The sequence below is a fragment of the Hyperolius riggenbachi genome, chromosome 4 (assembly GCF_040937935.1).
Source record: "Hyperolius riggenbachi isolate aHypRig1 chromosome 4, aHypRig1.pri, whole genome shotgun sequence".
Classification (NCBI taxonomy): domain Eukaryota; kingdom Metazoa; phylum Chordata; class Amphibia; order Anura; family Hyperoliidae; genus Hyperolius; species Hyperolius riggenbachi.
This window is the reverse complement of record NC_090649.1, coordinates 334,308,340-334,320,188: the sequence shown is the minus strand read 5'-3', so window position 1 is coordinate 334,320,188 and position 11,849 is coordinate 334,308,340. Positions and strand designations below refer to the sequence as shown.

General features: G+C 46.8%; 1 protein-coding gene across 2 annotated transcripts in view; it reads left to right on the top strand.

Moving 5' to 3' along the window:
* The first annotated feature begins 212 nt into the window (after positions 1–212).
* The window catches only part of TMEM181 (transmembrane protein 181), a 155,226-nt gene continuing 143,589 nt past the window's right edge, over positions 213–11,849 (top strand). Inside the window, exon 1 of one of the 2 annotated variants that reach the window (XM_068231847.1) lies at positions 213–591. In XM_068231847.1, the coding sequence (XP_068087948.1) occupies positions 446–591 (146 nt within the window). In that variant the 5' untranslated portion in view covers positions 213–445. Of the gene's footprint in view, positions 592–8,368; positions 8,473–11,849 lie in introns of those variants that run through there. The other variant, XM_068231848.1, reaches the window with a different exon arrangement.

Genomic DNA, 11,849 nt, shown 5'->3' with positions numbered 1-11,849 from the left:
ATTGAGCATACAGTTAACACTAAGTCATCTGTATATGATGGGGTTAAATAAAAACACAAATTATGAGGGGGAAGTCTCCATGTCAGCAGCAGCAGTCTAGTTAATATATCTGACACTGCTGTCATCTGTTACATGATGTAATTCCTATGGAAACCTGCATAGACGGCACTACCATCTTTATGATGAATCCTGTGGGTGGTCTCTCTGCAAGCAGCACTACACTCCCCTTTGCTAGCATTACTTGTCCCTGCTAGGAGATGAGGCAGCTGGCTTGCTTTAATTCAATAAGGCGTTAGGAAAGAGAAAAACAAAAAGCAAACAGAAACAGTCAGATGTCAATGAAGCCTGGAGACAATGCACTGAAAGCAAATCAATGGAAATCGTAAGCAGTCCTCATCATTTCAGTGATTCCTGGTTCTTTTCATCTTCACCTGATATATGAGTGATGAAATACAGCACGATGGATCCAGATTATGCAGCATTTGAAAGCGCTCTATGCAATGAATTTAAAGACTTCTGCAGAAAGGTCAGCGATGCATACAAGGAACTGAAAGAAGACTTGACACCATACAAAGATGACCGCTACTACAGGTACTGTAACATGGCTACTGCTGAAACTCACTTGTCACAGTTGTCTGTCTAAAGCATACTACAGTACATACATTTTTTTAAAAACAAAATGCTAAAATTGCATAGGTGATGGTAACATTATAGCTAGTGTACATACTGAACTGATACTGTATGTCAAGTGAAATATAAATCAAAATGGATAGTATTGTTAAATGGTTGAAGTGACATTTTATGCTGAGATGCTGCCTGTGTTTCTCTATACAGTACCTACCTACCTGTTAGTCTGCTGCTGTTCTAATCAACCTAAAAATTAGGCTGATTAGGCTGATTCATAGAATGGTAGCTTCAAGCATAAAAAGCCATGTTTCTTTTGTTTTATAAAGATACTGGCAGGCACAGAATCACTGAAAATCTTCACAAGCTATATAACTAATTCTATCCACCAGTTCTGTGTCATACACCCCACAAGAAACCCTAGGCAAAAATAATACTAGAGCTGAGGGGATTCCAAATGGGAAAATAAATTCAGCTAGGATGACCCAGAGGTATCAGGAAATGTAATTGATTAGCTGGTCCGAGGGTGATCGCTCAGTGAACTGGTAAATAAGTTATACCTAAATATCTATAAACTAAATTGTATTCTAAAACAAATAAACAAAAAAAAAGTTAGGGCTGGTTCACACGGGTGTTTTTGTGGAGTTTAACACGGCGTTTAAGACGCAGCGTTTTTTGGGATCTACCGCCGTCCCATTCAAGTGAATGGGAGCATTTAGAGCTGGCTTTTGCAGGCTTTCATGAAAGCCTGGCGGTAGATCCCGGCGTTGCGTCTAGTCTCGAAAGCAACATGTTGCTTTCAGAGACGGTAAACGCCAGGAAACAATAGCAGAGACCAGAACTGCTAGCCTTGAACGCTTCCCAAAAGCCTTCAAAAGCTAGTGTCTAATTGCTGGCGTTTTAACGCTGGCGTTTGAATGTGGCGCCGAGCGAAAGCTCAGCAGAAGCCCGTGTGAACCAGCTCTAAATTGGTATATTGTTCAAGATTGGTTCACAGAGTTCAGTTGACATGACACAATCATACAGCATATCTGTACTAACTTGATACTCTACCACTCCAGCAACTGTAAACTAGTCCAATGCCAGACCATTTCCTGGAGCAGACAGCAGAAGATCAATGGATTTGCTGAATGGGCCTATGCTTTCCTATGGGCCCATTTACACATATGTTTCAAGGTACCCATACACTATGAGACATTTCTTGGCAGATTTCACCACAGTGATCGAGATTATTGCCCCAACATGCTGCCCAATTGTAATTTTAATTGACTTCTAGAAAGAAATCAACTGACATTACTGATCAGACAGGACCTTTTTTTTTTTTGCTGGTCGATCAAGGGCAGGTCAGGGTACAGCTTGGTAGTTTTTGTACGGGGGAGCCTAGTGGTGCTGTTAACGGGGAGCCTAGAGCCCCTGCTAATGCTGCATGCACTCCCTGGGTCTCAATGCAGAGTATTAGCACAGCTAAGCACTCTCACTCACCTCTCCAGCTGGCTTGTTCCTTCCTCTTTGCTGCCGTCATCTCCCAGTGCCCATACAACGCGGAGATGACAGCAGCACAGAGGAAAGAACTTACCAGCTGGAGAGGAGAGTGTGATAGTGCTTTGCTGCACTAAAACTCTGCATATGGCCCCAGGAGAGAGCAGGGGGAACATCTGTGGGAGCAGCAGTAATTTATTTTTAATGGATTTCATGCTGAAATCAACTAAAACTCAATGTGCAGTGTCTGGCAATGATAGATCTCTCTCTCTGATCAGATGTCAATCAACAGCTGTCGATCTGATTCAACAACTGCCAGCCACCAGAGAGGATGAGCATGTCCAGGCCTCTGCACGTGACAAGGCCAGGAATAGAAGGGACAACTGTACCTGCAGGGAATGCATATAAGAGAAGAGGACACTAAGGGCTTGTTCACACAGGGCCGGGCCGAGGCAGATGTGGGAGAGGCTCCAACCTTAGGGCACAGTGTAGGATGGGGCACACAACTCACTCAGCTATCTTATATATATTATATTTATATATATATATATATATATATATATATATATATATATATATCTTGATATCACTTCCCCTATTGTGTTTGAATCAAAGAAAATAAGAAAAAGGGATACATGGCAGTGACAGCAAGCCAGATAACTAGAGATTAAGGTGTTGGGGACCCTGGGCTGCCTCTTAGTCTAATAGCAATCAGTGTGTGATGGCTGGGTGGGAGCCTGGGAGGGATGGAGTGGTGCACTTTGGTGTCTAAGCCTTGGGTGCTGGAGGCCCTTGTCCCCACTCTGTGTTGACACAATGAGCATTTGTTTTTTTTTAAGCGCTGGCGATTTTGTAAATCGCTCTAAAAGTGCTTGTGCAATGATTTCCTATGGGAGTGTTCATATATGAGCGCTCCGTTTTCTATTGAACCACAAACGCAGCTCCTGTACTATTTTCTGAGCATTTGTGTTCAACAGAAGGTTTAGGGAAATCGCAAAGCGCTTGAAAAAGCGATTTGAATTGCGATTTACCGAGCGCTTTAATGAATAAACACATTGTATTTATTCATTTCCGGGTACAAGAGTTCACTTCCTGACTGATGTTGGGAAGTGTCAAAATTAATCGCTAAGCAAAAGTGCTTTGAAAAGCATTTTTTTAAGCCCAAAGTGCAGGGAAAAGAGCTTTTAAAATTGCTCAACAAAACACTTAACGCTTGCACTAGCGATTTGTAATGTGAACAAGGCCTGATAAAGATGCTTAGGGAGATGACAGACATACTGCCAGAGTTGTGTGTGTGCGCATGTGGGGAAGGAGGAGGTCTAACAATGGACACATATAAGATGGACACGATTGGAAGGTGGGCATGATAGAGGTTGAGTGACAGCTAGGTCATAAGTGTTTGTGGTAGATGGGCAGGCCCTCTTGAAGTGTGTGTGAATGAATGTGATTATGTTTCATTGAGCTTACGCACGCACGCACGCACGCACGCACGCACACACACACACACACACATACACACATACACACACACACACACACACCTTAGAAGTGGCTAAATTGGTCAGGTGTTGGCCAATCAAAATTGAAAGTTTGTACCAAGGCTTCAGTCTAAACTTGAATTGGGTGAGTCCAAGTTGAAGTGAAGCATGTCCTGTACGAATGAAGTACTACAATCAGTGCATAGATGTCCCCCAACAAAATTAGGAAATGTCTTCTCCCAAGGCAGCATTGAAGTCCCCAGAAAATCTTGAATGTTGTCCAGTGTCCCCTAAATAGCAGCAGGTTGGTGGCTGCTACAGAAGGGACCCGGGAGACTTGTTGAGAGTGGAGCTGCAGCGAGGGACACATAGTCTTCCAGGGGCTGGAGGAAGCACCTGGTAAGTAAATTTGTTTTTATTTATTCCGTTTCCTTTAAAGAGACCCAGAGACTAAGAAGATACTAAATTTATACATACCTGGGGCTTCCTCCAGCCGCATCAGCCTGGATCACTCCCACGCCACCGTCCTCCGCTGCCTCTGTCCGCCGGTACTGGATTCCGTAATTTTGGCCAGTCGACGCAAGCGCAGTGCGCTCCCTCCGTACTGCGCAGGTGCATGCGTACAGAGCCGGAGGGAGCCCCTGCGCATGCGTACAACTGGTCGCGTCCGGCGGAAGTGACGGGACCTGGTACCGGCGATAGAGGCAGCGGAGGATGGCGGCGTGTGAGCAATCCAGGCTTATGGGGCTGGAGGAAGCCCCAGGTATGTATAAAACTTTTTTTGATTTTTCAACTACCCTTTGTCTCTGGTTCCCTTTAAGGCTGGATTCACAGTGGTCACTTGCATAATGCGTGCAATAAAATGTGTGTGAATGCAATGGAGACTGGACATACATATTAAAGGGTGCCTGAAATGAGACTCCAGGTTATATTTATACTTATCTGGGGCTTCCTCCATCTCCATGAGGCTCGTGGGCTACCTCGCCATCCTCCCAGACGGCTCCATTTTCTTCTAATTCTCCCTGGAAATCTGGCCAGTCGCAGCCAGTTGTGCGTTTCTCATCCTGCGCAACCCCCCCCCCCCCCCCCACACACACACACACACACACTCACTCACTCTATTAGTACATCAAGCAATGGGCGCTTAAGTACAGGTATGATGCAAAAGTGGTGAATGTCTCTGGCATGCACATAAGGGTTGTGGGAGGGGATGTGGTCGTAACAGAACTGGAAACAAAGTGGCTCTGTCAACTGTAGCTGTGTACCTGCATGGTGGGGTCATGAGTCCCTACAGTTTGGGAACTCAGTAGGTGTAGCTCCCAACTGCCCCTCTTCTGGAATCAAATCCTTTTGTCCTTCTTTCTTCACCTGTTGAAATGGTCATAGTAGCTTTTTTTGATCCAGCACTTTTTTGGTCCAAAGGAAGCGGAATTCAGCTGTGCTAAGCCAGTTCTTTGTCTATATTAATGTGTACAGTATGGGAAATATTTGTGTGTCTTATGGAGAAAATATTGCGGCACAGCAGGGCCACCGCTAGGCCCCCCCCCTCCCCCCCAAGTTAATAGTGCTACCATGGGGCCCCTTCAGATTACTAGCAACACACTAACCTATCAGGCTGGTGTGCTCCTCCTTCAGTCTGTGTCCACCTGTATTTAATCTCGCTGGCCCCCATTTTCCATGACTGGATGGCACGTTACGTTGGTGCATACATGCTGTCGGGTCACGGAGACCAGGTGCCAGCAAGGATGAAGACAGAAGGACACAGATGGTAGGGAGCACACTGGCCGGACAGGAGAGAGCGCTTCACTGCTACTAGTACTCTGCAGGGGTATTAGGGGAGCACTATTAACTTTGTTGGGGGGGGGGGGGGAGACAATTTGAGGCAGACACTGGTACTGCTATGAGGCTTCAGAATATTTTTTTCTAGTTTTCCTCCTCTAAATCTACGTGACTCTTATGGTCAAATGCATCACCTGATGCAAAAAATATGGTATTTCTCTATTAAAAATCTGTTTGTGACTGTAAACAAGGAGTTGTGGAGGGTACAGCCCATCATTGACACTAATGCTTCACAGTAAGATCAGGTGCTACATAGACTGTCCATAGGAGTAGATAGGGGCAGAGAGGGGGCATCAGAGTTCAGAGTTCCTGTCCCATAGACCCCGGGAAGCAGCTGTTGGAGCACAGGGAGCAACAACAACAGTGGAGCCCGGTACCCCTGGGGGACAAAGACAGCTGGGGTGCCTGGCACCTCTGGGAGTGCTATGGCGATTGCTGGGCTGGCGGGTCCGGAGCAGTGGTCACAGGGTCTGCATGGTCCTGACTACCCTGAGGACAGAGCCATCGGTAGGATCCTGGCTTACCTAGGGGCAAGTCAGAGTCAGCAGTGCAGTGATAGTCCTAGTTTCCTCGGAACAGAGCCAGCAGTGCTGGCCTCCAAAGGGGGAAAGTCATCGGTCATGACAGGGCCAGCGGTGGTGGCCTGGCCTCCCTGGGGGCAAAAGTTCATGGTGATGGGCCTGGCTTCCTTGGGGACAGAGCATGCAATGGTGGCCTGGCTACCTTTGGGTAAGAAGTTGGCAGAGGTGGACCCCCACACAATTCACAGCTGTAAGTGATGGTTCTGGGTGTCAGTGATGAAAGGGACCAGGCATCTCTGGCCTCCTAGGACAGTAGTGGTGACTCACCACAATTGATGGCTCCTGGCCAAGAGGTGCACGAGGGCCGCAGCTCTGGGCAGTGGGCCTGGCATTGTGGTGGCCTAGCTCGCTGCAGGAGAACTGTGCTGTGGCTTTAGGGCTGCAGTGCAGACCGGTGGGTCAGCACGCTGGTGTCACGCTATCCTCTGTGAGCAGTGTATTGGCAGCGCAGCAGCTTCTAAATTTAGCCCTGGCACGTAGCCTAGTCTGGAGCGGCCAGTCGGGAGGCTTGGATCACAGGAGCGCCCATCCGAGCAGCGAATGCAGGCACAGCGGCAGCAGATGGGTCCCACATTTGACTCTGCCCCCGGCTGGTGATGATGGGCTGCTGCAGGGTCACATGGCAAGCTGGCCATGAAAGACTCAGAGGAGAAGGGGGGGGGGGGGGGGGGGGGAGAGAAAAGGCCAGCACCCATGGCAGTTGCTATTGTACACAGCACCACAATCTTCCCTTGTGTGTGTGGCCCCTCTCCATTCACCATGTGGTTTCATAGTTTTAGTGCTTAAAGTGAACCTAAACCGTCGTAAAAAAAAAAAAGAGTTTCACTTACCGCAGCCTTCCACTGCCCACGCTGGTCCTCAACGATCCTCCGTTCCACCGCTGCGGCTTAGTTTCGATTCTACCGACAGTCCACTGCGCCCGTGCGCATACTCGTTCTATGCGTTCACGTTGGTGAGAGTGTCTTGCGCAGGTGCAGTAAGTGAAAACCAACATAAACGCGTACGAGGATGCGCGCAGCCAGTGCTTCAAAGACGCAGTGGACCGCCAACTGATCAATCAGCAGAATCAAAATTAAGCCACAGCAGGGGAAGGGAGGATCGTTGAGGAACGGTGTGGGCACAGGACAGCTGCAGGGGGTTGGTAGAAGCCCCAGGTAAGTGAAACTCTTTTTATTTACGACGGTTTAGATTTACTTTAACCATATAGGCTTAGCACTCAGGTGCTCGCGGGCCAAATATATTGCAATGCGGAGAAACCACTTGTGGGCCAAAGTTGATGGCACTTGTTGGCCAGATTTGGTCCACGGACCAGCGTTTGACCTGTGCTCTGGAGGTAAGAATCTTAATTTTTCCTACAAATATCTCACAGATTTGCTTTATTTATTTATTTTTTTAATTACTGTATTTCTACAGTTAATTGGGTATAAAATGAGGTAATGTACATAATTAGGCCTATGTTTTAATAATAATTCTCAAAAAACAGAAACCACATTTATCTGGTAACTACAAAAGTTTGCTTTCCTAAAACAGAAAGAATTTGCGATAATTCAGGTTGGAGTGAGCTCGAGATGTCTCCCAGGCACCACTGCTGAATATATGCAAATTAACCATTGTACCCTTAGAAGCTAAACACACCTCCAGAACCGCTGGAATGCAATGATGTGTCAGCTTGGTAATATGTACAGAGCCATAATAATCCAACATGCATACAGACTGTTTCGGATTGTTTGATCCTCATCAGTGCATGGCATGGATTAATTTGGCTCTATGGAGTAGGGCTTGTAAATCCGAGAGGCACAGACTAACCAGCAAGCTCATGGTGACCCAGAACTCATTGGGGTGTGTAAGGGACTACAATGGTCCTAAAAGCCCCCTTACTAAGATGTTAAGAAAAACAAAAGTTTGCTTTCCAATCCCTGAAGGTGCCGCATAACTGAAATTCTACATAAAAGAAGGAATTTTTATTGTTTTCTCTGCCCTGTCATGTCCGCATTGGCAAGCGCTGACAGAATGTAATAACGTAAACGTCGAACCTTATGGCTTGCTTGGCTACAGCCTTCTAGCTCATGGAAAACCGTTTCTATTTTTACAATATACAAAATTCGCATAATATGTACTTGTGAAATTCGCACATTCTGTATGTCAAGAATTGACAACTTGCTACATCATATTAAAACTCACGGCTACCATTTCGTTTATTTATTTCGTTTACAAGTGTAGGGCTTCTGCCAGAAGTAGAAATGGCCGCCGAACAGCTGCAGACTATGCGTCTACATTTTTGCAGCTGCTTCCTCTCTATTGAGAGAAGTGACAGGATATGCCAAGAGCGGAGGGGGCGTCTGTGTGATGTATACGGAAAAAGGCGTTTCCCAAACAGTTGTAGAGTCGGCACAGATCAGCAGTGAGTTGGCAGCTGAAGGAAGCTGCTTTTGGTTGCGGTGTTGCTCTGCATTGGGGCGAGCCATGGAGCCGTAAGTGTCCGTGGTGGTGGGAATACGATTGGCTGTTCTCTCCGCTGTTTTGTGCAAACGCAAAATTGTGTAGACAACCTGCATAACATGCTCGTGTTATGGAATGACAGAAGGGCGTGTTAAAGCTGATAATGTGTTTGCCTGCTGCAACAAAACTATTACTGTATGCTTTTGCTTTATACTTTCCTTTAGACGTTTCCTGGCTGGTATGGTAATGCATAGTTTTGCATTGTTAAAGTAAACCTGTGGTCCCCTCAATGAAAAAGTTAGATACTTACCTAGGTAGAAGGAAGCCTCTGGAATCTGATTAGTGCAGTTGTTCCCATCTCAGGGCTAGTATGGTTTAGCACCCAGTGGCCCGTAGTGAACAGTTTTCCCATCACAACACCCTCTACAACTTGAAGTGATGTAATTGGCTGAATAGCGTAAGGGCGCAGTTATTATTACAACCTCGTAGTTATTATTACAACCTTTCTGAAACCTAAGGGCTTGTTTGCAGTGGGGTGGCTTGCGCCCAACTTCAGGTGCATGAATGCAAATCTGGAATCTCTGCCTATTGAAATACGATAGGCAGCTTCCAAATTCATGCACGTAAAAAAACTCTGAAGCACTGCTTCAGAATTCTGGTCAACACTTCCGAATCCCCATAGCCATGCATTGCATGGATATAGTTGGCTATAGGGATTCGGATGCGTTATCTGCATGCAAAAGTTCTCAGAGATGGGCGGCACTAATGGATACCTGATCTTAGGCCCTGTTCATATAATACACGCTGCCAGGTGCATTTTGGGCAGTGCGTATGGTGTGCAACACACAAGAATGGCAGAAGTGCACAGACAGCACCTTTGCAGTTCAGATCATCTGCACAGCATTGCGATGCACTATTGCAATGTTGCATGCATTTTTTTGGCCAAGTGCAGTGCTTAGACCTTCACTGTAATGCATGGGATCAGCAGTGCTTAGACCTTCACTGTAATGAATGGGATCAGCAGTGCACAGTGGTGCAGATGGCATGCAATTGTGCGTGTTGCATTCCGATCGCACAACAATTCTGTGTTAATGATGTGAATGAGCCCTTAAGGTTGTAGAGCGTCTTGTTATTTGACAACCGCTAAACAGCAACTAATCATGTTACTGGACCTGTACTATGAGGTTTCCTGCTGGGTCACATAAACCATACTAACACCCCAATATCCTCCTTGACCCCACCCCAGCATGGCCATACAGTGTCTGTGTGAGTACAGCCATGACTGTGCAGTGAGCCGGAGCCGCTGGTCCATGAGCAGTGCCTGTGCAGGTGGGGCCGTACCCACACAGGCACAGTACGGGCATGCTCCTTAAAGAGAATCTGTACTCTAATATTCTTACACTAAAAAGCATACCATTCTATTCCTTATTTTCTCCTGTGCCCCTCTGTGCTGTTTCTGCCACTCTTTGCTGCAATCCTGGCTTGTAATTAACAGTTTTAGGCAGTGTTTACAAACAAACTAACCAGCTCCTAATAGGCTCACATATACAGAGTGTGTGAGTCATTCAGAGTGTGCAGGGGGCCTGCAGAGGGTGTGTATCGCTTCTATCCAATGACAAGCAGCCCTGCACATTCCACACATTCAAAGCCTTAGCCGGACAGACACGACAGAGGAAAGATACATTGATTTATTACAGAGACAGTGTAATTAGGAAAGGCTGCAGTAAGCCCCAGCACATTAGAACAGGCATAGGAACTTATAGGATAGAAGAACTAAGGCTGAAAACATTGTTACAGAGTCTCTTTAAAGTAAACCAGAGATGACAATATATAAAGAATCCATACTTACCCGGGGCTTTCTCCAGCCCCATAAGCACGTGTGAGTCCCATGCCATCCTCCTGCGGGATGCTGTTCAGCCACGATCAGCCCTGGTAATTGCTTCAGTCGTGTCAGTCTGGGTCTTCTGTGCATGCGTGGGAGGTCCGCGCAGGTGCAGAAGACTCAGACTGGACCAGACTGAAGCAATTATCAGGGCTGATTGTGGCTTAACATCATACCGCGGGAGGGCGGCATCGGACTCATGTGCTTATGGGGCTGGAGGAAACCCCGGGTAAATATGGATTCTTTAAATATTGTCATCTCTGGTTTACTTTAACAAAGAAGAGGGCAGCCACAAACTATCAGAGGGTCCTGGCCACTGACAGGTGTTGAAGAGGGCATGGGAAGTCTCTGGACTATCAAGAGGCTTCCCTCTACCTAGGTATGTATCTAACTTTTTTTTTTCCCCCAGTGCCCATCGTTAAAGCACTGCCCACTCAAGTGAATGCGCAGTGTCTGTGCCGTTATTTTGTGTTCCAATTCCAATTTTTTTTCCAGTTGTTTCAGCTGACCCTGGAAGCCACATACTGCTTCCAGGGTTGCTTTCCACTGTGTGTCCGTGTCCCCCAGTGGGGGTGAAAAACAGCTGGAAGCTGTCAAATGCTTTTCTGCATGCTTGCAGAAGAGCATTTGACCAACATGCCAGCAGAAGCCTGTGTGAACCAGCCCAGTTGAACTTTGGGCAAATTAGTTGTTGGGTTCCACCTATAACAAGAGATCCATGAAAGCAACTATTGCTGACTTTCATCTGAAACTACTGGTCACTTGGCTGCTGTTCTAAACCACACACCTTATACGGTTCCTCTTCAGAGCCATCTTTGCTGAGAATCTAGTAGCACATGTACAGCTTTACCAATGTGTCACCTGAGAAAACACTTTGTTCTTCTTTTTACCCCTCCTGCTGGAAGCCGTTCCAAACTGCACTCACCTGGGGGTTCTTCCAGCTCCTGGCAGTCGGATCGGTGCCCTCGTAGCAGCTCCTCTCCCTCCCGGCGTCCAACGGTGAAAAAGCCGACCTCGCCAGGTCGGCTTCCGGGTCGGCGTCATGTGCGTTCCACGGCGCGGGTCATGTAGTGTATGTGACGTTATTGGGTCTCTACACCATGTGACACCCCCCTCCCCCCGCCGTGGAGCGCACAGAAGCCAACCTGGCGAGGTCGGTTTCTTCACCGCTGGACGCCAGGAGGAAGAGGAGCTGCTACGAGGGCATCGATCGACTGCCAGGAGCTGGAAGAAGCCCCAGGTGAGTGCAGGTGTTTTTTTTTTTTTTTTTATGTGCAGCGTGAACCTTCCCTTTACCACTTCATAGCAACACATAATAATCCAATCTTTTTTGTCCAATCTTACCATTTCTATGTAATATAAGGGACTGCCTGTGACATATACAGGACATGGTAGCCATCTTAGTTAGTAAATCTTATGTGGAATCCATCTTATGCACAGTCTGTCTGCTGTTTGTGAAATACCATCTTATGTAAACTGTATATATTGTATTTCATTTGAAGAGTGCTGTAGTGACATTTGAATATC